The 27,309-nt window shown below is 39.3% G+C and overlaps 1 protein-coding gene across 6 annotated transcripts in view; it reads left to right on the forward strand.

Annotated features, from left to right (window-relative positions):
• Positions 1-27,309, forward strand: part of LOC149188853 (plasma membrane, autoregulation-binding site, misato segment II, myosin-like, tubulin/FtsZ protein) — a 303,802-nt gene that overhangs the window by 145,347 nt on the left and 131,146 nt on the right. For 5 of the 6 annotated variants that reach the window (XR_016255843.1, XR_016255844.1, XM_089411709.1 and 2 more), the window contains exon 4: positions 17,203-17,281. Coding sequence is in view for 4 of the 6 variants with exons in the window: in XM_089411709.1 (XP_089267835.1) it covers positions 17,203-17,281 (79 nt within the window). In the remaining 2 variants the exon portion in view is untranslated. Of the gene's footprint in view, positions 1-17,202; positions 17,282-17,776; positions 17,938-27,309 lie in introns of those variants that run through there. The other variant, XM_089411710.1, reaches the window with a different exon arrangement.

A 27,309-nucleotide genomic window follows, 5' to 3' on the forward strand; every position in this document is an offset into this window, starting at 1 on the left:
AGAGGTGCATGAGCACTCATGGCACTGTCGTCATTAGTCTCGACCTCTTTCTCCGCTTTTGCTAGAACTTCTTTAGAAGCAGAAGCCTCTTCCTTGTTTTTCTTCCTGGGACACTGGGATGCATAATGTCCTAGCTTCCCACAATTGAAGCACTTCACCTTGGAGATATCCTTCTTCTTCCTCTTCCCTTGTTGTCCCGCAAATGTTAGAGCCACATCCTCCTCCTCCTCTTTCTTGATTCGACTTCCCTTGCCACTACTCCCCACCTTGGTCAATCTCCCGATCTCTTCTTGGCGAAGAGCTGCCCACATCTCCTCCCAACTTGGAAGAGTAGCCCTGCCCAAAATACTTTGGACAAATGTTTCCCACTCCTCGGAGACTGCATTCTGGGCAATCCTGACCATAAATTCTGGATTTGGTGTAGACCCCACGGGAGTAAGCTGGTCGCAAATCTCCTGCAACCTGAGAAGGAATGGATCTATCTGCTGTCCCTTCTGCATCTGATACAACCACAACTGATTTTCCAATAACATCTTCCGTTGCATGGAAGTGCCCTGATACAAGGTCGTTAAAGTATCCCACATCTCCTTTGCTGTGTTCTTTTCAATAGTATGTGGTATGACATGATCTTTGACCTCATCTAGGATCATGCACTTCGCCCTCACCATTGCATCCTCATATTCTCATTCTCAGCTGGGTCGACTAGGATAGCCATGGTTCTCAAGGCAAAGTCCTTGATGCGATGTCGATCCAAGACTGCCAGGATCCTGGTCTTCCAGATGACAAAGTTGGAAGCCTCGTCCAACCTGTCCTGATTCCTCAGTCCGTTCATTGCCATTTCAGCTCCTCTTTTGGACTCCCTCTGAGATTCGACTTCCCTCCTGGAAATCTCCCTCTAAGTTCTGATTTCCCTCCTGGAAATCCTCTGGTTAGCTGTCGAATCACTCCTCTCCAATCCTCCTTGCAACTGCAACTCGGATTTGGATTTCTTGGCTAGAAATTTGTCAAGGTAGTGACTTCCTCTACCTTGGTTCCATCTCCTTAGGTACTGTTCTGTTCTGATAGAACCATCACCCCACCAACTTCTCAACCACAATCTATCCACAACTCCACAAGCCCCGACAACTGAAGAAATTGAGCCTTTCAGGCTCTGCGCACTCCCGGCAACGACAAAATTTGCTCCTCCTAGCCACAACGTCGATCCTTCTTGGCTGAGAAAGATGATCGGGAACTGCGTAGGTCTGATCTGCCCCTCTCTGCCTCTGCGCTGACCCTTGTCCTGGCTCAAAATGATGACGCAGACCCTTTGCGTCACTTCTTCTCCGCTGCTTCTGCTATGGAACAACGTTGTCTCTCGGGACAACTACTACTGCTGCAAATTCTTTAGATTATTGCTGGTGCCTTCAGTTCTCCTGTGATCTGCAATGCTCTGATACCATGTTGAAATTTCTAAGTCTGACATGTCAGAAATCCCTACTGCATTATCTGGTTTATTTTCTCCTACTTGTTCTTTTCATTAACAAGTTATTTATAAATATAAATACCGAAAATAAACACAAGTGCAACGTTAACACATATACAGATCAACAACTGAAATAACTGAGACAAACACACAAGGGGCACCGTTATTTTTTGGACAATCGTCCCTGGAAAAACCCAATGCGGGAAAACCGGTGCAACAGATATGAGGGTTTTATTATTATGCAGTTTTTGAATACAACTAGGGTGCCAGAAATGGCTCACCCAACAGAGAATGTCCTCGACAGTAATACCTCTCCTCGGAGACAGATATTCTGGCTAATCAATCACCGGATGAACGATCCCACAACAACTACGACAACTCCTTAGCTGGACAACAAAAGCTGCTCCAAGCTTCTTCACTGTTCTGTGTCACTCTGATAGGGATTACGTCACCCTCTCAGCTCACCAACACTTAGTCTGCCCCACGAAAAATCACCCAGCGCTGCCTCTTGGCCCTGCGTCAGCCTTGGTAGCCTTTGCGCATCTACTAATGCCTCTGCATCAGCCTCTTGGCTTTCTACGTCAACCCTCTGACCCTCTGCGTCACCCATGCTGGTCTCCTCAGTCTCTGCGTAAGTCCCAGCTGCCTCTGTGTCAGCCTCCCTAGGCTCTACGCTGTCTCTCTGGCACTATCTCTGCCTCTCTGCTATGTATTCTCGGCCTCGTGCCGAACTGCCCCTCGTTACAACAGATCACTAGCTCGATTCTCTCAGCAAAACCCAGCTCCAGAAAATTGAACTGACTGATCAATTTTGGTGCATCTCCAACTGACCCTCAAGCCTCCTCTTATCTTTTCCTGTTGAGTCTTCAACAATCGAGTCCCTAATCAACGGCTAAGATTAGATTTGGTTTGATCCATGTCATTTAGAACATTCTCACCCAGTTTGATATTAATACCCATTAATATTTTTATTTCCCTAAGTTTAGACTTAGGAACCCTATTAAAAATATTAATTATTTTAATATCTCTCCAACCGGATGGAATTTCCCTAAATGATTCTTGGATGTTGGAGATCTTATGTGCCTTAGCCTCTCCACCAATTTTCATGGCTAGAGCACATCCGATGCTACCACAAATCAACAAATTGTACAGGCATGGTGCGACAACGACTCAAGTTGGGGGCTGTCAATCTGATCCCTGCTCACTTCATTCTAGTTGTTTCCCAACAACAAGCTATGGGAGGTAGTCCCTATGGAAGATAGAAATGAAAGACAAGTTGGCAACCAAGGAGTCTAGGAGACACAATTGAATGACCTAGCCACTTAGTTGATTTAACAAGCTTTTAGAGATTACATTTAATTAACAATGAGATTAGTGCCTTATGGAGTCAAATTGCTTTATATCATCTACGGACCGAATGAATGGATGAAAAACCACTGCTTGAATGTTTAACTAACCTATATGCTATGCAAATCCTAAGACTTAGGTGAAATTCAAGAATCTTGGTTATTTTTAATTATATGCCTGTTCAAGATGGTTCCTTCCTCTTAACTATTTTGGAACTAGTTTCTAGAGTAGGTTGTGGGATGGAAGCCAATGAGAAGCTAACAGAGGCTTGATTAACGTTACCATCCGATGTCTCCGACGCTGCAAAGACTGTGGCTCTGACGATTGCAAGGTCACGGTGTTAGCCACTAAAGAGGTGCTAGGCTCCTCAAGCTAGGTGTGAAAGGTTGTCTTAAATGTCTATCAAGCAAGCTTATGCTTGGAGGTAAATTATTAGATGCAAGAATATTCCTAAGAGCCTTGAGTTAAGATTGTTTATGTGATTCAAGTACTTCATGTTGATTATCTTATAAAAAGAGTACTTAACAATACATTGAAAGACAATCTTAAACAGGACCGAGTGCTCAATGATACAATTGCCAACAATCAACAAGAGATCTTCTTACAATAATTCCACAAAGATATTGACCAACAAATGAAAACAATGATAGCAATTTAGGAAACTTAGAGCACTTATCTAATTAGCAAATGATTTCCAATACACGGTGCCAATGACTAAAGTTTAGCCGAAATCACTTCAACCATGAATGATTATGAATTGTAAAATTTCCTTACCCAATTTTAGAGACTTATATGTGATTTATTATCGCTGCAACCTTGTATTCAGAGGCCTGCAATTTTATATCAGCAGTCAAGAAGTGATGCAAGATGCGAAAGATAAGCTAGAAAATCATTGTATTTAACTTCCAATGATATTCACTTGATTATAGGACTGTTTAGACACTATAGATCAGATTTATTATGCTCAGATCAGACCTCAAAATGATGTATATCAAATCTGTAATAACTCAGAAAATCAGTGATTCAGTCCTTAATAAACCAACAAGGTGCCTAAATATTAATGCCAAATAAGCTCCAATGATTAGCTAATCAATTTGAGTGATTTTTAGATGATCTTTAGTCAATTTTGATGATTCTTATTTAGTTTATATGACTGCATAAATGGTTGTAGCAAACATATTAGATTTGGAAATTGCCCAATAGTCCTAAAAAAAACTTATATGCAATAAATTTAACTGCAAGATTAATGTTCAATTTCTTAAGCGATTTGTTAATGAATTTAGGCTTATTTTATGTGTGTTTATGCCCTGAATACACTGCTGTAACAATTATATCAGACCTGAAACTTTCAGATCAGACCTCTGCAATTTCAAATCAGACCTTGAAAATTATATGACAGCCAACATAAAACAATAAAATTGATAGATCAAACCCTTGTAATTTATTTTGATGTCTTGTATGAGTTATTAGCTTAATGTGTAGGTTCTTTATGCTTGCATTATGATGATTATGTTACTGTTATATCAATATATCAGATATTCTATAAATTATGTAGTCAATTAAAATGAGAGATGAAGGCAATAGAAACAAACCCCAAGGCCTAATGGCCTATGCGAAGTTTGGAGATGTGAGAGAAATCACTCCTCAACACCTATATTCACAAAATGTTAGCTCAAAACGAAAAGATCGGACCTTTATGACTGTTGCAATCACAAATTATTATAGATAAAATGCCCATCCCTTGAAGAAACCCTTGCTCGCAATGAGATCTAGCCCTTGTAGGGCTTACGAGCTTCTTAATGCTTGCAAAATAGGCCCCAAACACTAGCCTTTTAGGTTGGGTAAGGGCTAGGGCCTTCAAAAAATGTGTTTCTTCCCCAGTCTAAAAATAAGCAACTTGCAAAAATGGGCTCAAAAACCCTAGACGTCTAGGGTGGGTTGGAAACTTCAAAAGTTTACTCCTTTCTTTGATCCCTTGAGAGATTTCACCTATACAAATAAAATGAAATTTTCCCAAAAAACCCAATATAGACGAAAATAAACTAAAAACTCCAAACCCAGTTGTTGCAAAATAAGGGTTAGAAAAATTTATTTACAAAAATTTATTTACAAAAATAATTTCCAAATTATACACAAATATACAATGCTTGGAAATAAATATTTTTGAGTAAATAATTTTTTAAATGATGAATAATGACCATAGATCAGATGTGTTTCGAAAGTTATGGTATTTGCCACAACCTTAGCGAAGTAAGAAAACCAAACAAAATTCTCGGAGCCCAAACAAGTTCAACTCTCCTCCAAAGTAGGGAACATGCAAACTCTTCAATAAAGCTTGTTAGACATATATCACCTAACATAGACCCAAAATCTACCAATAGAATGTTTTTATCACCATCTAATGAATAAAAGAAAGCACATACCCAACACATACCACAAATCATCGGACAAAGAACACCATGAACTGAACCCCAAAGTATTTTATTATGATATTTTAAACGTTCCCAACAGATCAGTGGAACAAAACCTGTGTTACAAAATTACATAGACTAGAGTCAGAGCTTTCATCATGACTTGAGAAGCAAAATGACCTCTATTTTATAGCTAAATCCTCCAAGTGGAAAATAACGGCTAGTTAGCTTGATCCCTGTCAAAATAATCTCCATCATTAATAAATATTTGATCATCTTTTAATCTCCATCGTAAAAAATAATTATTTTTGAGGAATTTTCGAATTTCTCATAAAACCCATTTTTTATTAGTCAAAAAATAATTATTTTGAATTAATTCCCTTAACAATTTGACTTTGACTTAACCACCAAGCTCCAAGGGTTTAATTTTTCTTAAAATTTCCAATGTTCCCTTGGTGGGGGACCTCCAAAAATTAACTTCTTTTATACCCATGAATTTTTCCACTTGGAGAAATTAATTTATCTAACATTTTAATTTTGACTCTAAATTAATTAATTTTCTGGCTTAGGATTTAATTTTATTTTTGCTAGAAAAATTAATTAATTGACTCATGAGGGAATTAATTATTTTTCCACCCTCAAATATTTTAGCCATGGTGTCTAAGTATGAGGGACCATGTACTAAAATATTTTTACATAAAATTTTACAAATTCAACCGTTAAAGGGGGAATACCCGTTTGCTATAGACCCTCATAAAACTTACCGAATTCTGTGACACAATATGATTTAGTAGACCAAGTGATTTGTAATAAAATAATTTAGCCAAATAGCTTCAATTATTCCCAAATCACTTTTACAAAGGATTCGATTAAAACACTAGGACTAACTTAACCCTAGCTTTGGGGTAAGGCTGGAGGGAAAAAATTTGCCGATCACCTGTGTTTAGAAACACAGATAATCAATGAGACGAAAAACATCCTAGAATGATATTTGTCTCTAAAATAATAGGCTTAGCTAGTTTTTTACATAATTAATAGTCGTACTAGCATAATTTACATTACAAATTTGCAGAATGGGTTTACAATGACATAATAATCTATTGGCTGGTGTTTTTGAACATAAAACAAACAAAAAAATGGTACAACTACTTCCTTGGAACTGTTACAAAATGTGTGCAACATCTGGCTCCATATGGGGACACATTGCTTCAATGGAGCAATGTGAGAATCCAAAATCCTGTATCCAAGAAAACAAAAGTCCATCAAATAGATATCCATTCAAGATCGAAATCATCATGCATACATAGAATATTTGTTAGAATAGGAAAAATCTACTCTAACAAACTGATATGAAAAAACATGTAACTTAAATGCGTGAAACAAAATTAACTAATGACATAAAAGAAAAAGAGTAGGGTTAGATATTTGATATACTATACAAAGATGCCCTATGGCATCAGATGTCTTCAACATAGTACATACTGAGCATCTGCCGACTTTTTGACAAGTCTGTGGGTTGCTTCTCGAATGTGCCATGTCCGGTCTTGCATATCGAAGGACTCTATCTTATCCGAATATCGAGCTGCTCCCGATCATCAGATGCTTCAAACTTCTTCTTCTTTTTGTTCCCATTTTTTTCATATGGGGCAGACTGTGGAAGCTTAGTGTTGTCTTTTCCATTGTTTTTTTGCTTTCTTTGTTTCTCCTTGGTGTACCGTGATGCTGGTGATGATGTGATTAATGTAGATTTGGGATCCAAAGAAAGATTAGCAGGACTGAGCGACATGAGTTGAGTATGACACCACATCATCTTGGAGGGCTTGTTCCTTCCACAGTGGATTGTACATTCGATCCCTCCTTTGGGATTGGATGGCGAGAGGTAATGAGATGGTACTCGATGGTGCAGGCTAGGCGGTTGGATACATCCATGGCCATAGTTCAGCAGAGGCCAAGGATTACCAGAGGGACTCGAGAGCTAGATTGTTATTGGGATCTAGGTGGGATTTCCCATCACATCATAGAGCTGGTAGGTGAAGGTAGTAGCTACATGATGGATCTGACGTTTGGGTGTGCACACATTTTCAGATCTCCATCGGAGCCCCAGTCAGCACTAGTGACATGATGGTTTGACAGGGGAGCATACAAATTTCATGAGTTGTCTTGGCATATTGTGTTAATTTGTGTTAGCATCAGATGTGCTCTAGCCACAAAATTTGGTGGAGAGGTTGGGGCACATGAGATCTCCAATACCCAGAAAGGGTTTGGGCAGATTCTAAACAGTTCAAGAGATATTAAAATAATTAATATTTTTAATGGAGTCCCTAAGTCTAAACTTAGGGAAATTAAAATATTAATGTGGATTAATATAAAACTGTGTTAGAATGGTCCAAAAGACATGGATCAGCTAGATCTAATCTTAGCCGTTGATTAGGGACTTAATCTCAGCCGTTGATATGTCAACAAGAAAAGTATAAGAGGGGGCTTGAGGGTCACTTGGAGAGCACACCAGATGACCAGTCATTCTATTCTCTAAAGTGGGGTTTGCTAAGAGAGATAGAATTAGTGATCGAAGTTGCAGCTGAGGGGCAGTGAGTATAGAGGGACAGAGAGGTAGAGATAGTGCCGGGAGATCAGCGCAGGAGCCAGAGGGAGTGACGCAGAACTAGCCAGGGCTCACACAGGACCATGCAGAGGCGGCCAGGAGCTACACAGTGCTTCAGAGAGGCCAGCGTTTCTGACGCAGAGGGCCAGAAGGCTGACGCAGGGCCTCTTGAGGCTGACGCAGTCCAGAAAGGCAGACGCTAGGGTTTCTGGGGCAGATTGGAGCTGAGGAGTTGTCGGAGGGTTTATTCAGGGTTTCAGCCGGGATATTTGCCTCAGACTGAGAGGTACTACTGCCAAGGGCATTCTCTGTTGGTTAAGCCGGATTTGGCATCCAGATTGTACTCTGAAATTGCTTAATAAGAAAACCCTCAAATAGCTGCACCGGTTTTCCCGCATTGGGTTTTCCCAGGGACATTGGTCCAAAAATAACGATGTTATTTTGTGTTCTTGTTTCTGTTTCCTTCTGTTGATGATTTGTAATATGTTGAACATGCATTAGTGTTTATTTTCAGTATTTACTTTGTAAATAACTTGTTCAGTAATGGAACAAGTAGGTAGGAATAAATCAGTAAAGTGCATGGAGCATTTCTAACTGGTAGACTTAGAAATTTCAACATATTGACTGTGCGTGGAGTCATAGGGTGATTAGCTTACTTTGGCAGGAGCTGGTAGGAGGTGGTGGCATCAACAGGCTATTAGATAGGGCATTGTATGGAGACAATGCTCTCTTATTATCATATGGGACGCAGGAGCTACTGAGGCTAGGCATAGTAGTATCATTCCTGCTAGCATGTGAGGAGTTAGGCCACTTAGGTCTATCTGGGCAGATGAGGAGATATAGCTCACATCATGGAGGGATTACCAGCAGAGTGGTAGTAGAGATGACGATCCTGATAAAATGGGAGATGTTGCCTATGGATTCATTCTTAGACCTTGATATCGAAGGGTGTATAGGGGTACGCAACGGAGCACAGAGGTGTGTATTAGTGCACAATGGTGTGCAAGTTTGCATTGTGGTGTACGAGGAGAGGTTCACATCTTAGTGCATTCCCTCATAGAGTGATAGACATATCAATACAGGAGGGATGCCAGTTGATCCGGGATGTTGCAGTAGCATGTAGTAGGGTCCGACGGTGCACAAATATGTGTGATTGGGTGCAATTGTATGCCAGGAGACACGAGGATACATGGTTATATGCAATAATGTGTAGGTTTGCAATGCGGATTGAGGGAGTGCTACTAGCAGGTAGATTCCTTGACATGGATGTCAGGCATGTCATTGGGGTGGACATACCTAGGTTGGGAGAGCGGATCGGTAATGGGACGGGCTAGGAGCATCCACATGGGTTCTTGATCATACCCATCGAAACACGCACATCTTCCACTTGTTGGCACTGCGTGCCGTTGAGGGGAGCTATGTTGTGTTCGATCCAAACCCACAGTGTGGATAACAGGACTTGGGGGATTTTCCTGAGACGATGCTATGAGATTCAGTGCCTCAGGAGCACGATAGATATTCTCTAGTGGAGGAGCAGGGTTGGTGCGTCAGTTGACGGCCACAGGTGGGAGATGAGGTGATCTTCTGTAGGGGTGTCATATTGTTTATCACTGAGCTTACACCTGGGGAGCTGGTCATGGGGGAGACATGTTCCACTCTTTCCACAGGGCATGTCAGGATCTTGCATGAGCAGAGGATACCGTGTATGATTGAGGAAGTGTTCTAGTGGGTGTTCGGGCTCCAGACATTGTATTGGCACATTATCGAGAGGGTGGATGACAAAATTAGTGGTGATGGTTGGCAGGAGTAGGATGGATCAACATATATTGAATCGATTGCGAGTATCGGAAACCCATCTATTAGCTGCATTCAGGGGGTAGCTATTTGGCACATGCGGTTTCCAGTGGTCATCAGTATACGCAATGGTAGGCACAGGGTAGTTTAGCATGTATCAGATTAGTTCATGATATATGGAGCATATATATTGATTGCATGTAGGGACTAGAGATGAGGCAAGGATGGATTCCAACAGCTGTCAGAGCTATGTCGCAGGAGGTCTGGCTATGGGATCCAGGGATTCAGTTGGTTGATAGATCACTTTGTCTAATTATGAGCGAAGTTATGGCAGAGAGCGACCTAGTTCACTCTTGGGTTGACACATGGGGGTTCGCGAAGGCCTTCATCGTATGGCGAGGCAGGCTTTCCTTGTTGTTGCACAAGTTTGGGGTTAGCTTTGGATGGGTAGGCTTTGGCATCATGGAGCTGCCTGGGCGGGATGTATTTGCCATTTGTCAGTATTTCACCATTGGGTTTCAGGAGAGGAGGATACGGTATGCGCATGATGGGCAATCAGTTGTAATCAGAGTGGTGCAGTGTCGACATGGTGGCATCTTTTTGAGATTAGCATGGGACCCTGGTATCAAGGGATTCATTTATGACAGGATGGTGCAAGGATTCAGGGTGACTCAGTGGCACATTTGGGACCCCAATATTGTTTGCAGTGATAGTTTGGTCAACAGAGAGAGAGAGAACGCTTGTTCGAGCATTACTTGAGGACAAACAATTTTTGGTGGGGAGGATTGTAATATCCCTAATTTTGTGAGCATGAGAGTCACTAAGGAATTTTGCCCAATTTTAGTAATATTAATTAAAAAGGGGCAAATATTATTGGAGAAAGGTGGCTAGTATTATTTTATTAGAGAATAGCGACAAATTATTATTTTATTAAATGGTAGCAAAAGTGACTTAGTGGAAAATGGCCCCCACCAATAAAATAATATTAAAAAAGGAGTCTAGAGGCATGAGGAGAAATTATAAAAGGAGGATGGACTCATTTTGTGGATTATCTTTGGTCATTTTACAATTTCAACATTAGTTCTCTTGAGCTGCTTAGCTAAGACAACCATGCTGTTTAGCACAAGGAATTTCCGAGCGGGAATTCCACCTCTACCTTCGGTGAACTTCGAGTGTCACCCTAGGGGAGTAAGAAGGAGTCCATCTCAGGGCTTCTCTAGGAGCTACATTGCAGACCATTTCCAGCTGGAGCGTGCTTCTCTTAGGGTGTAGAAGGAAATTTGAAGGGGCTGAGAGAAGCTAGCAAATAATGGAGTTTTGGCTGGAGAATTTGTAGAGATTTATCCATAGGGATGACAAGTTTTTCCTTAGTGATTTGCAGGGTCGAATTTATCTATTTCAGGGGTTCTGGACAACTAATGCGCAGACATTAGACAAGGAGATTTGGGGAGTTCGGGCTAAGGAGAAAAAAACGGCTTGGAGGATATTTTTCCAGTAATTGATTGGCCTTCTACAACAAAATTCTTTCAACGGGTGTTTTTCCAACTTGTTAGAACCATACACATTTCTTGGGGTCACCGGGGCACATTGGATTTAACCCAAACTCTTTCTGGGTTTTTTTGGGTTTATTGAGAGGAGTCTCTAGCTATTTTTATAGAATTTTTCGGGCAATATTCGGTTCTGAAATCCTCATTTTTATAGTAGGGCGAATTGCTAGTTAGTTGGGGAATCTGCATCACTTGGTGGGCTCAGTTTTGGCTTGCAGTTAGGCCAAACCCTTTTTGGGTATTTCTGGGGTTTTGGAGGGGAGTCCGTGGCTGCAATTTTAGGGTGATCCAAGCATTCTAAAGGCTTGCCGCAAGCCCTTAGGGGTCGCGGCTTCGAGGATGAAGGGGGGAGGAGAGGAGGGAGGACCAAAAAGGGAGGACGATGGGCCGAGCGAGGGGGAGAAGGGAGAGCAGAGGGAAGAAGAGGGAAGTCGAGGCCTTAAGGCCTCACGAATAAGCAAGGGAGGGAAGGTCGAGAAGGCTAGGCCTATTAGGCCCTTAAATGCCCAGGACAAGTACTGAAAAGGACGTTGAGGCCATCTAGGGCTTGCGGCCAACCTCCAAGAGGCCGAAAATGGTTGACCTTGGAGGAAGAAGGGCTAAGAGGAGGACGTTGAGCCTTCGGGCCCTAAATTTTTTTGAAACCTTACTCGAAGATAATTTTGCTTCAGATCTTCAGATTTACTGCAAATCTTTTGTGTTCCATGGGGATGTGTCCCCCAGGGTCGGGTGCACGCACCTGTCGCACCCGAGACGGGGAGTCTCTTGGTGGTGCGTTTCCCCATGCACCCTTTTTGGGGAGTATCGGGGAGATGCAAGGGGGTGCACTTCCCTAGTGTGGGAGTCTAGACTCCCCAAAAAGGATGCGTTTGGGCATCCCCCTTCAGTGTGGGAGTCTAGAATCCCCAAAAAGGGTGTGTTTGGGTGTTTCCGTTCAAAAAGGGTGCTTCTGGGCGTCCCCCTTTAAATTTGTCTAATAAGACCCAAATTAAAAATAAAAAATCAAAACAATTAAAAAAATTTAAAATTAAAACTAAATAGAACAAAAAAATATTAAATAACTAAAAGTCTAAAACCTAGGTTCAAACTTTGAGTTATATAAATTTAGTGTTCAAACTTTGAAAATATACTAGTATGTTTTGCTTTCAATTTAGATTGTAGAATGATGAATGATGAATTTAATTTTTAAATCAATGTAGATTGTAGAATGATGAATGATATGGATCAATGTATTTGAATATTTCATTATTGATTTTTATTTATTTTTATCGAATCTCATGGTATGTATGAATAATTCAATAATGAAACTTGAGTATGTCATATGAATGATGTATGTATCAAAATGAATGATGAAGATGGATCAATGATTCAATTGTCTATTGAATATTTTTATGCTTTCATTATTGAACAATGAACAATGAATATGAACTTGAAATATATATATATATATATATATATATATATATATCTATTAAATTATATACCTCGATGTCTCCCCGCATCTCCGAAATTTCCCTAAAAGTTGAGGGTACTCCCACACATCCCCCCTGTGCGTCTCCCCGCACCGGAGTTTTGGTAGAACATTGCAAATCTTCAATGGATGGCCCTACAAAAAAATTTAGAGGCTAAATCTTACTCTCAAGGGCCTAGATCTAGCTCCAATCCAGCTCTCACATGCACAAATGAGAATAAAAATGCCCAAAACCCCAATATATACAAAAGTTCAAAATTACTTCAAAACCCCAAAAATCCCAGCTGCAAAACCAAGATTAGAAAAAATAATTTACAAGTGTATTATACAAATTATATTTACAAAATATACATGTAAAATGCTTGGAATTTTGTTGAAATTTTATAAATCTTTAGTAGTGGCTAAATGTGTTTTGAAAGATAAATAATAAAATACAGTATCGAAGTTAGGACACCATAAAAATAATTAGTCCAAACATAGTCAACCTCTATCCAAAGTTTGTGAAATTGGAGTCCAAGGGCTAGGGAACCTACAAACACTATGTATTTCTGAAGAACAAATCATTAAAACATCCAGTGAATAAGATCACTTAAGATAAGCCCACAACTTGCCAATAGAATGTTCCTATCACCTACAATGAAATAATAATCAAAATATTTATAAAGCACAATATAGGAATGCCCTTACCTAACACGTACCACAAATCATCAACTTAGAGACACCGTGAATTGCACCCCAGAGTCTTTATTATGATTATACCAACGTTCCTAGTGGGACAGTAATTTACATAAACTTTTCAGAGTTACATAAGCCAAAACTAGATGGCTTGAGACAAAAATGACTCTAAGTTTATAGATAAATCCTCCAAGTAGAAAAATAATGACTAGTTGGCTTGATCTCCGTCAAAATAATCTCGTCTGTCGAAAAATATTTGATCATCTTTTAATCTCCAACGTTGAAAATGTTTATTTTTGAGGAATTTTCGAATTTCTCATTTAACCCATTTTTTATTAGCTCAAAATTAATTATTTTGAGCTAATTTCCTCAAAAAATTGACTTTAGTCTATGACTTAACAACCAAGCTCCATGGGTCCAATTTTTTTTGAAATTTCCAATATTCCCTTGGTGGAGGACCTCCAAAAATTAATTTCTTTGATACCCACAATTTTTTCCATTTGTGGAAATTAATTTCTCTAAGACTCTAAATTTGACTCTAATTAATTAATTTTCTAGCTTAGGATTAATTTAATTTTTGCCAGAAAAATTAATTAATTGACACTTGAGGGGATTAAATATTTTTTCCACCTTCTAATATTTTAGCCATGGTGTCTAAGTATGAGGGACCATGCACTAAAATATTTTTTACATAAGATGATTATATTTTCAACCCTCAAAGGGAGAACACTTGTTCGGTATAGACCCTCAAATTACACACCCAATTCTGCGACACAACATGATCTAGTAGACCAAGTGATTTGTAATAAAATAATTTAACCAATTAGTTTAAATTATTCCCAAACCACTTTTAGATAAGACATGATTAAAACACTAGGGCTCACCTAAGACTTTGACAACAAATTCCACCTTAGGTTTGGGTTGAGGTTGGAGGGAAAAACTCTGCCGACTATCTGTATTTAGAAGAATAGATGAATTAGTGAGATGAAAAATCTCCTAGGATGAAATTTTCGCCAAAATAATAGGCTTACATAGGTTGTTACATATATACATGGTCTTAGTAGCATCATTTACATTACGAATTTGCAAAATGGGTTTACAATGACACAATAAACCGATGTCCTGACGATCTCGATCATTTGAAAAATTTGGTACAACTGCTTCCTTCGAACTTTGGTAAAATGTGTACAACAGGTCCATCTTTAGTTTATACATTTCATTGCGTAGGACTTAGGGCAATGGTCTCATAGTGAAGGATAGTGTGAAAATTATATCATTGCAACAACTGAGTTACTTTTCCTACTTATTTCATCATAAGTTATTCATGAAATTACTTCAACAAACATTAAAATAAATACTGCTGCAGATATCACATCGTAATACAGAAACAAAAATATGCACACATTGACACAGTTATTTTGGACTAATGTCCCCGGAAAAACCCAATGTGGGAAAACCGGTGCAGCAAGGGAGGATTTTATTATTCAACAATTTTCTTGTACAACAGGGTGCCAAATTGGCTTACCCATAGATAAAAAAACTTCCAACACTTTCCTAAACCCAACGTAGGCCCTACTGATCTCCGCTACAGCCTAAAACCCTTTGTGTCAGCCTATTGAGGCTCTGCGCAGCCTCTCTGGGCTTCTGTGTCACTCCTGGTGGATGATACAGGCCCTTTTGGCTCTGCGCAGTCTTTGCTGCCTCTGCGTGGCTTCCTCTGGCTCTGCATCTACCTCTTCTGCACTGATCTCCCGTCTCTTTGTTCCGTACTTGCTGCCTCCTGATTGCTCCCTAGACCACTGGTTCAATTTCTCAGCAAACTCTGCTCCAGAAATTGAACTGTCTGGTCTTCCTCAGTGTGTTCTCCAAGTGCCCCTCAAGCCTCCTCTTATACTTTTTCTGTTGACATCTCAGCGGCCAAGATTAAGTCCCTAATCAACGGCTAAGATTAGATCTGGATTGATCCATGTCTTTTGGACCATTCTAACACAGATTCATATTAATACACATTAATATTTTATTTTCCCTAAGTTTAGACTTAGGAACTCCATTAAAAATATTAATTATTTTAATATCTCCTGATTTGTTTAGAATCTGCCCAAACCCTTTCTGGGTATTGGAGATCTCATGTGCCCCAATCTCTCCACCAAATTTCGTGGCTAGAGCACATCTGATGCTACCCCAAATCAACAGGTAGACCCCAAGCTTCTTTGGCTTTTGATTTAGCGTTAGTATCCCTTTCAATTTTCTTGTGCATTTTGAAGTTTGTATCATTTTTTTCTCTTTTTTTTTGTATAGCTACATCAACCTTGGGCATCCAAACCCCTTATTCTCATTGGATTATGAAGCTTGAACCTTTTTGGGGTACAAGCAACAACCAACCCAAAAGAAAGGATAATGGAAAAGGGAAATAGATGGACTATTTTTAGGATGAAGAGACATGGGCACACTACTCTTATCAAGGTCCCTCAATAGCACCTCTCTCCCCAAGAGTGGCACCACTGGACTAGGAAATTGATCATGACCACCAAGGTGAAACAAGGCAAAAGGCATACCTTCCAAGCATCATGATTGATTATCTGAATAAAGCCATGATGCATACTTCATGCCAATTACATTGACATTAACACTTAATATGAAGCAGTAGACAAATGTACCTCATGTGTGTTGGGCACCATCATCAACAAATAAGTGAGCTGAGCATGATATAAGAGGCATCTATGGGATACCTGTCTGTGTAGAATGCTGAATGTCATCCCCAGGACCATTGTCTGTTGCATGGTTCATCGAAGAAAAATCTCCTGTCGTTACCCCTAGAAGTGAGGGAGTAATAGGTCTGCTTCTACAAAAATTTGAGCTACAGTGTGCATGTTTGACTTTGGCATACTGTCATCTACCTCCACAAAAAACCCAATACTGTTTTCACTGGCTCTAGAAGCATCCATTGACCAGAAATCTAATGGCATTCCAGGAAGTTTCGCGCACAGCAGCTGGGTTGAGTACCTCTCAGTTCATGGCTCAAAATATGGGCTCCACTATTTCAAGGATAAGGGAATAGACTTCCAAAACAATCACTTGCCCATGATCTTGAGGGCATCAACATCAGTTTTAAGGTGCTAACTAGCCTTGAACCAGCACATGGAATTCTAGAAGGTAGTGAAGTAGAGGCTTCCATTCCTCTTCCATCCAAACCCTCAAACTCCTCTTTGATATTTGGTGCCCAAGAAACCTCCCAATGAAGGCTTGCTTTGACAATTGCACACCTTGGTGCACTCTAGTTCTTTGCCTGACACCAACCTAATTTTTCTTCTTCTATTTGACATGCTTTTGGCTTCTTTTCTGCAGGCTTGACTGCAACAAATTCCTCTTTCTGTTTGACTACTACATCTCCCTTAACACTTCGTTCAAATGTCTGTTGGTCTTCCCAAATCTTCCAATTCTGCTAATCAGACTAGATGATGTTTTGCAAACCCCTACAACAGTCCATCAAACCCATTCATAGAGTTGAGAAAAGAAGTGTTTCCAAAGGAAAAGATTCAGATATACATGTAGTTCCATAAAGCTTGCCAAGGAAGATGACTTACGTTTTTCAACTCCCAAGGTAGAATTTACTCCTGCATTACAGATTGCCTTGTCACACATCTGTCCAAAACTTGACTTAAATGGAACCTTCTCATATCTTTGATCAATCCTCTATGTATCTGTTTGTTGTCCTTTCTGTCATTTGCTCTTTGAAAGAGCGACCAGCTATTTGGGTTTATTTCAAGGCTTTTCTCCACTGTTGGAGGTTTTGAGATTCAGTTGTGCTCTTGTTTGTTTGGGTGTAAGTCAATTTAGTTTTAGATTATATTTCAGACTGTGAGTATTAATTTTATATATGTTGTTCTTTGTAGGGTCACTAGGTGCAGTTCGTGCTTCTGGTTCGCTATATGAAGAGACTTCATTATCAAATGCTTCATCTGTTCTGTCTTGGTAAATATATAGGGTTCTATTATTATCAAAGTTATTGTTTTTGTTCATTGAAAATTATGTCTTATATTTATGGAAAAATATTTACAAACGCAGTACAAAGATGCCCAATCTTTGGATTTAGCATGGTATTCTGGTTATAAGTTATTGGTTGTTTATTATTGCTTGGTCATCCTTTTTGAGTTTTAACTAGAATGTCTGTATTTAAAGTAGTCTACAGCTGGTCAAAGAGAGATCATGCCTTTTTGTATCTATATATGGCTCCACTTCATTTGCCTCCTTCAGTAACTAAAAGTATGGTTTAATGTTTAAAATATGTGTCATGGGTAAAGTATGCTAATCATTTTTCAAATTACAAGGTGGTGGTTGCACATTTAAATAGGATTCTCAGACTGCAGAAGTAAAAATGCATTGTGTGATCTGGCTCCTTTTTCTTTCGAAAATTAAGCTGAAATAAGAGGAGCTGTCTTATCAATTCATATGGGAATTTCTGTACAGGGCAGCAAATACAGAAGGGATTTTTGATGGTTAATGTGGTTAACATCTGTGATCTGGATGCTAGGCTATAAGCCACTTGCATGGGCCCTTAATATTAGCAAAAAATATTTTTTCCAAGGAAAACCTCACGTGGAAGCCCAAGATGGTGAGAATTATGCGTTGTGAGTCTTCTGATGCATATTAAATATTTATGCGCATAGTTAGAACTGCAGTTTTTCTCTGTGTATTCTGAATACGAGTCATCTAATGAGTATTAACGTCGAATATCAGAAACAAGATAAATAATGCATCAGCGAAAATATGAATGTTTAATCATTTTTATTGATTAAAATTATATAGAGAAAAGTTCTAGCATATTCTTTAATTTTTCCTTTTTTCTTTCTCCTCTGTTGAGAGTGTTGATTTTTCAAGACCTTCTAATCTGATAATTACTTCTAATGATTTCTTTTGTTCACATTTATCATTAAGCAATTACACAAAAGTTCTCAACAATTGGAACAATAATGATTGTAGGAGCATAAAGAGACAGCCAAACAAGAGACAAATATTTACTTTGGGAACCCCTCTTCTAGGGAAAAACCCAGCAACCTTCGAGAAATTATTCAGTTCAACAAGAGATACAATCTGATTTTTTTCAATCAAAACAAAGTCAAACTGACCAGCAATAAAACCCAGGTCAAAACTGGTCAAACAGAGATAAGTAGCCTCAGAAATTTGGTCAACCTGACCTCAGAATTCGGTCAACAGTGCCTCAGAGAATTTCAGTCTACCTCAAAGAAACTTCGATTTGCCTCAGAGAACTTTGATCTTTCCTCAAAAGAAACTTTGGTCTGCTTCAGATGAATTCATTCTGCCACGGAAGACTCTTCCTTGCATGTGTAAATAGGGGATTCGAAGTTGTTATCCGAAATTGCTTTCCAATGGAAGAGGTCGAATGGCCTTTATATAGTGCTTGGATTGCCCGAAGTGGTGCGACTATACACTGAGCCGACTTGTACTTTTGGGGCAGGCCGACTTGATTTTGGAGGCAAGAATTTAAATTTCAAATATTGCTTTTTACCTATTTTGAAGCCGACTTGAGATTCGAATTATATTTATCATTTTTGTTTCATATGAAGACCGACCATAGCTACAAAATTTAACACCTTGCTAGTTAGGGAGGTATTCATAATAACTTCTTCATATGTTCTCATTGTTGAAAAAATTCTCTATTCCCAAAAAAGGTTGAAAGAACTTGCTATGTTTATGAATCGATTGGTTGAAGTTTCTAAGTGTAATTGTTAGAAACCCTTCATGCACTTTACTAATTTTTTCCTACCTACTTGTTTTGTTAACTAACAAGTTATTTACCATGTAAAGGCTAGAAATAAATACAAGTGACACTGTTGTTTTTGGACTAATGTCCCCGGAAAAACCCAATGTGGGAAAACCGGTGTAGCTATTTGAGGGTTTGATTTATTAAGCAATTTTAGAATACAATCTAGGTGCCAAATCCGGCTCACCCAAAAGAGAAAAATCTCAGCAGTAGTATCTCTCTACTCGGAAGCAGATATTCCAGATGAAACCTCGGATAAACACTCCGGCAACTCCACAGCTCCAATCTGCCCCACGAAACCCCAGTGTAAGCCTCTAGGGACTGTGTCAGCCTCTCTCTGGCCTAATGTTAGCTCAACGTCACTCTGGCTTGGCCTGCGTCAGCCTCTGGAGGCACTGCATCAGTCCTCCGGCCCTCTGCGTCACCCACGCTGACCCTTTGAGGCACTACGTAGCTCTTGGCTGCCTCTGCGTAAGCCCTGGCTAGCTCTGCGTGAACCCTTGGCTGCTTCTGTGTCCCTCTCTCCAGCGACTACGCTAATCCTCCCAGTGCTATCTCTGCCTCTCAGCATCTGTATTCACTGCCCCTCAGCTGCAACTCTGATCACTCTCTCAACTTTCTCAGCAAACCGAGCCCCAGAAAGTCGAAATCTTGATCTCTTGGCTGCCTCTGCGTAAGCCCTGGCTGGCTCTGCGTGAACCCTTGGCTGCTTCTGTGTCCCTCTCTCCAGCGACTACGCTAATCCTCCCAGTGCTATCTCTGCCTCTCAGCATCTGTATTCACTGCCCCTCAGCTGCAACTCTGATCACTCTCTCAACTTTCTCAGCAAACCGAGCCCCAGAAAGTCGAAATCTTGATCTCTTGGTGTGTTCTCCAAGTGACCCTCAAGCCTCCTCTTATCCTTTTCTCGTTGAAAAATCAACGGCCGAGATTAAGTCCCTAATCAACGGCTAAGATTAGATCTGGCTTGATCCATGACTTTTGGACCCTTCTAACACAGTGTTATATTAATACACATTAATATTTTATTTTCACTAAGTTTAGACTTAGGGATTCCATTAAAAATATTAATTATTTTAATATCTCCCAAACTGTTTAGAATCCACCCAAACCATTTCTGGGTATTGGAGATCTCATGTGCCTTAGCCTCTCCACGTCGTGGCTAGAGCACATCCGATGCTACCCCAAATCAACATCGATCCACTTCATGTTTTATTTTAGAACCATGTGGAAAGCAGCCTGCATCAACATCATGCTAAACAAGTCGTGACTTGGAGCAAAGTCACCAATTATCCAAGTCATCACCTGGAACCTGGTCAACACTTGTGACCTGTGATGAAACCCTGGGCTATTACCATTCCTGCATGCTAATTGAATGGCAATTCTCCTGCCCGATGCTAAAGGCACTCACTCACCCACTTAGGGAGCACTCTAGGCCATTCCCCCTAGCCACATTACATAGCCCTTGGTCAATACCTTTGACTTGTCAATATCCTGACCTAGGGAGAATGTCTACCTCTTGATGCTACAACATCAACACTCCCTCTGATTGAGGGAAGCATTCTTAACTAATCTAAGCTGGTCCCTGAAGTATACAAACTTCACCTTGGGATAAAGGTTTTGTGAGAATGTCAGCATCGTGCTCGTCTATATTGAAGCTTCATTGCTACCTTTTGTACCATGTCCCAGATGTGGTGGTACGATGATCTCGATGTGCTTCGACTTGTGATCATGGTTGTCTCCTGCATCTGATCAAACGATCCTTCGAGTAGCTTCCCACACTGCTTCACAACTCACCAAACTAGCTACCATATACTCGACCTCTATAGTACTTAGTGCAATAGATGTTTGCTCTTGCTCATCCAAGAAATCATAGTGGAGCCCAAACTGAAGCAACATCCTGATGTACTCTTTCTGTCTTTTGTACTCTCTGCCCAATTTGAATCCAACCATACTTCCACACATGTTGAGCAACATGCCTTGGCTCAACCATTCCTTTATTGGAGCCATCATCACAATTGCTTTCCGGTCACCTTGACTGGGTGCTTCCTTTGATCTGGCTGCTCCCTCTGCCACTGTTGCTTCTTAGTAACTGGAGCATATCTTTCAACCACTACTACTCCCTCTATCACATGAGTCCTTTTGTTCTTGTTAAGTCATATAATGACAAGATCAACCTTGATCCATTAATCCATAAAGCCTTCTTCTGTAAGCAGGAGACTCCTTCATGTACCTCAAAAACTTGAGGTAGCTCTATGTACACTTCTTCAATTACTTCATCGAGGAAAATAGTCTTTACATCCATCTGATGTAATCAACATAAACCCTAGGGATAATAATTCTAACAAAGGTGTACCTGACAACTAGAGCAAATGTCTTGACATAATATTCTCCCTCTTTTTGGGAGATTTTTCACGAACCTTGCTTTGTACTTCTATATGTTGTCATATTCTACATGCTAGATATTGTAGATCCACTTGGAACTCACTGCTAACTTCTCTTCGACACAATGAAATCCTTAAACTTGCTGGCCTACATGCTCCCTCTGAACTAGGAGCTCTTCTGTGCATCAGGTATGATGATAAATGTCAATACAATTTCTCCTTCTCGAGTGCAAAACAGTCAAGTTGAATTTGTGCTTCGTCCGGGGAGAATCCTCTTGCCGCAAACTTTTCTTCGTTCTTCTTGATGTTTCCACCTGCCAGTAGAGTCTTGGCTACCTTCACAATATACCTGTGAACCTCATTAAGTGATAATGGAAGAACGATTATAACCAAGCAAAGGATACAAAGATGAGTTTGACCAGAAAAATGGTAATAATAATCAAGGAAGAGAAATGTAAAGTACTTATCTTTGAGGATGAAAAGAATTTGTTAGCTCACTCTTGTTCCTTGTTTTCTTTGTAGAAATCATAGAAATTTATATGCAAACTCGTCATCTTTATCCTCATTATGAGATAGGGTTTCTTCATTTAGCGAAATTGTTGACTTTCAATACTTTAGGTCTAGCTCTAGGGTTTTATCCACAAACCCTAGGGCTTTCTCAATTTATCCTACAAGATTTATGTAGGGTTTACAAACCCCAAGACTATCATATCTTCCAAGAAGGGCTCATAGCACAAGTGTTATGGGCTATCTTCTCGAATCGCTCTATTTTTGGAGCAACTTTCGTGAATCAAATCACATTGATCATACTTGAAGGAAAAACTCTACCATATACTACTCTGTTCTAGCAACAACTAATGACATCCTGATATCAACAACATATCTCAACCAATATAATCATGATCAGTACAATGCAAGGGATCTTCTGCATTCTTGACAAGAACCCTTAGTCACACAAGATATTTTCACAACAATAGAATATATTGTATTAGTATTTTAGAGACTTAAATCTGCACCTTGTAGGCTTTAACCCTGTACAGAAATTACCTGCATACAAATTCTAAAACACAGAAAATAACCAATGCGAGAGCATAACACATAAAACATATACACACAGAGATTTTCCCCTGGATCCCAAAACCGAGACTACCAACTTGATTTTTCATTATGTTCTTTTCAATGTTACAATACATATTTATACATGCTGAAGCATCCAATACCATGGACCGAAAACCATCTCATCCAAAATCATGGACCGAAAACCATCGCGTCCAAAACCATGTGCGAAAAATCATGCACAAAACCATAGGTAGGTCCGCCCAACCCCCTGTGACTTCCCCGACTACGCAATCGGCGCAACGAAGGGGGGGCTCTGCCCCCCTTCTAACCTCCCAGTTAACAACGTGGGCTAGTCGTGGAAATAATATAACACAACCCAACACACCTTCAAAAATAACACCCACTTGGTAGTATCTCCAAAGGAAGTATCCCTACATAGTTTTGTGCAGTAACTTCAATGTAACACACTTCAAATTGCCAAAGCGATCTTGGTACTTAGTCTATCTCCCATTCGCAGGGATTATCTTGCCTTAGGTTAGGCCTCATCTATGGCAACACCGAGCTTTGAACTATAACCTGAGAACTTTCCTCTTGCTGATAATTTTCAAGTATGTTAAGTGTAAAAACTATGATCAGCTTCACTCAGGTTTCCCATGGTGTCATTACCTCTTGAAATATGGCTTGCATGCTACTGTTCAACTGATATATCTTCATTAGTTGAGAGTAGTGACCTTGCAACATTTTCCTATAGTACACGAGTACTTGGATAACAACATGCAAAACCATTATTCAATATACCTGTCAGGTCTCTTAAGACAAAATAAGGCCATTGAATTAGTCATGTGCTAATGGAGATGGGACAATTCATCCAAACCGTAATAGGAGAAAAATGTGCCATGTTGTCCCATGCTTCTGTATATGTGATGAGGTGATGTTATTAGTCAAACCAGGAATGCTCCATCTACCTCTTTGTTGACTAGTATCATGTCTAGGAATGCCTTGATATGAAGGAGCCTTTCTTCTCAGCTCCCTCTGGCCCTGGAGAAACTTCCTTGGTGGATCAATTTGAGATGGACCTTTTCAAATAATTGTTGAAACATAATGCCTTGACACTGATTCACCACAGGCCAAGCTCAACCCTATGTTAATTATAAAGCAAGTTTGAGCTCTTTTCTAGGCACTTTCGAAGGATGGCTTGATCCTCACCCATATTATAAATTCTTGCAATGGTATTTCAAAGAACCCTTATTGCTGTTCATCTCAAAGATTTTCAATAAAATTTGTCACCCAAAAATCGTACTCAGCAAGTGGGGTCTGACATGTGAAACTTGATAGCCTGCTTGTTGGAAATGTAACTAGGTTCGGTCTTCATTTAATGTATTTGAGTCATCTTATAATGTACTTGTCAAAAGAATAAAGAAAATAATTTTTATTATTATTATTGTGACTTATTAAAGCATGAGTTTCATGCTTGGGTCATCATGTTTTAGGTCAAAGTCCCCATTGAGGACTTCTAGGATTTATTCTAAGTCAATAGAGTCATTGTACTTTTAAAGAGACCCTTCTTGGGCTTTTGAATCATGTAAAAAGGTTAAGTATTGAGTCAAATGTAATTTATGTATCCTCCACATCAAGTTGGCCTAGAAGAGATCAAGTCAGCCTAAGGACACTAATTCGACCTCACATGAAGCTTATAAATACAAGCAAGTCGAATTCATTTGGAGCACTTCATCTCAAGCAAGTTCGATATCTCTAAGGAAGCTAGGAAGTGCGAAGTACGAAGTCAGGAAGCCAAAGGAAGTGCGAGTTGGGTGGAGTCTAAGGAGAAGAAGAAAAACGAAATTTTGTGGCCTCTCTTTCTCTATTTTGTGCCCTAGATTGGGAGATCGAAGTTTTCCAAGTTTTGTTGATGCCGAAAGCTGCCTGATGTCAGAAGCTGCTACATAGTCGAAGTTGCTGGAAGAGAGGTTGAAGATCTGGGAGGCTGACTTGGTGTGGAGGGAAGGTCTGGTCTTTGTCTATGGTGAAGAGTCTCAGAGAAACTATTGAAAGGAAGATAATTTTGATTGGGTTTTCCCCTCGAGGGGGTTTTGCACTGGTATAGTGCTTACATCTGGTGTCCATTGTTTTATGTGCTTCGCTTTGGTAATTGCTTGATGAACTAAAATAAAGAAGATATAAAGAATCGTAATAACAAATCAAGAACATCACAAGTAATTATCAAGAATAAGAAAATATTTTGGCCTTTTCGATTTTCTAACATGGTATCAGAGCTTTGGTGAAGAAAGAAGAAAAAGGCAATCTCAAACACTTAATCAGGGAACCATTCAAAAGGATTATCTCAGGGAAGGAATCTACTATATTCAAGGAAGACGTCTAACAAAATCAAGGGAGAGAACAAACTTGAAGGAACCTCAAGTTACAGGTCTTGGAAGAAGAAGATTGATCTCATTCTTGAAAAGAATAAGGTACTAGACTTGGTCAAAGGAAAAGTAAAGAAGCCTACAGATGACTCTAGTGATGTTGACAAAGTAAAATTCAGAGAATTAGAATTGGTGGCCATGACTCTAATTATAGAAGGAATAAAAGACAACCTTGTCCCATTCATAGCCAACATCAATCATGCTCAGGAAATGTATGAAGCCTTGTCAAAGTTATTCACTATTAAGAACATTGGTCAAGTAACAAGTTTGAAGAATGAGCTAAGGACCACAAAGATGACTAAAAAAGACATAGTGGCCTCCTTCTTTGTGAAGATAACAAGAATTAGGGATGGTCTTTTGGCCATTGATGAAATTGTTCTAGACAAAGAACTTGTGATCACTGCTGTATTAGGATTACCACCTACTTGGGGTGCATTTGTTGTAGGACTTAATAGTTGGAAGGAAGCTCCCACTTTTGAAGAACTATGGACTGCCTGTAGTCAAGAAGAATTAAGGATCTCATTAGTTGCCAATTCTGAAGATGTTTCAAATACCTACATTGCTCAACATAAAGGAAATAAATTGAATGGATCAATGAAGAAAGTTGACATGTCCAAGGTAGAATGTTATCAATGTCATAAGAAGGGTCACTACAGGAGTGACTATCCCGACAATCCAAGAAACAAGAAGAGAGAAAGAGATCAAGCCAATGTTGCTGAAGAAGAAGATCCAAAGAAAGTCCAACCTGAAGAATCTGACATAAGGGACTTACGCTACTAAGTCCTTTGCTTTTAGTCTTAGTTATTCTTTGCTTTGCTTTTGGAATAATTTTGATGTCTAGAATTTATAGGTTTTAACATATTTTTGGAAAAGACTTTTTCTTTTGTTTTATAAGTTTATAGGTATCCCTCAAGCTTTGGAGGGAGCCCCCAACAACTCCCAAAGATAAGTATCTCATATCTTTTCAGTTTTTGGTTTCATGTACTCATTTAGTTTTGGTTATATTAAATACTAATCACAATTTTACCTATATTGTCTTGATTAGGAAGACATTTGCTATATCCTCAAGGAGTATGGAAGAAAGCTACCCAATATAAGGTTTTTCAAGAAACAAAGGTATGCCTTAAACTACAAAACATTGATTTCTTTATAGTAAATGTTTATTTATTTGACAATCTATTACTAACATTGTTGTGTCTAGCTATATTGAATCATATCGATTCTTGTTCTGGGTGATTCATTAGTTGATAAATCTATCCTACCTATTGTCGCGCAGATTGACACGACAACGCTCAGACCGGGGGCTGTCACTCTGATCCCCGATCCCTCCGTTTAAGCCTGTCTCCCGCGGCTAAGGGGGGTAGACCCTACGAGGTGAAGGAGACCAACTGTCGACCAGTTGGTTTGGGAGACACGAAATGCTGAAATGATTTTATTAATTTAGCGGACCAGTGCCTTATGAGATTGATGTTTAAACGATTACTTGCGAGACGATGTAAGAATATAAACCATGAACAGCAATCACTTATCATCAAATAACTTGAACAGTGCTTAAATATCCAGTAAAACCACAAAGTTCCTGCAATGACCAAATCTCAATCACGATATCCAGCAACTAAGAAAATACTAACGCAATTATAAATCACAAATCGTTAACCAGATACCATATTTAAGATAATCATTCATGCACAGATGAAGCATTCATTCCGCATTGATAAATTTGAATCTCAGCATAATAATTTCCTGGAAATAACTGGATCTTGGCAAAAGAGAAAATTTTCCCAATTTTTTTTTTTCTTTATCTAATTAAAATAAAACCTAAGAAAATTCTAAACTAAAATATAGATACTAAATCAAACTTAAATCTAACACATTAAAATCTAATTAAAACATAGAAATTAAATCTAATCTAAAAAAAACTAAATTATAAAAATTAAATCTAAACAAAAGCTAAGATTTAATACATGAACCAAAATCAAAAATAAAAAAAAAATGAAATTATATATAACCTAAAAGCCAAATCGCACTTCTTTTTGTTTTTTATTTTAATTCTTTATAAAGCTAAAACAAACAAACGTAAAAGCCTACGTTAAAAAATAAAAAGGTCGAAATTTAATTTTGAAAACTGATAAACTAAAATAAAAAAAGGAAATAGACGTAAGCCGTAAAAGAGTTCGAGCTGCAGGTTCGAACGACCAAAGGTTTAACCACGTAAAAAAAAAATCGAATGGCGGAAGGCAATATGCTGAGGGTTTGAACGATACCTGCGCGGTTTGGATTGAGTTTTACCTGACTCCGAACGCAACATAAACCCGGAACGTCCTCACGCTGAAGACTGAGTAACTCTGTCCG

This window comes from Pinus tabuliformis, chromosome 3_1 (assembly GCF_031772625.1).
Source record: "Pinus tabuliformis cultivar Carrire ecotype Pingquan chromosome 3_1, CPIR1, whole genome shotgun sequence".
Classification (NCBI taxonomy): Eukaryota; Viridiplantae; Streptophyta; class Pinopsida; order Pinales; family Pinaceae; genus Pinus; species Pinus tabuliformis.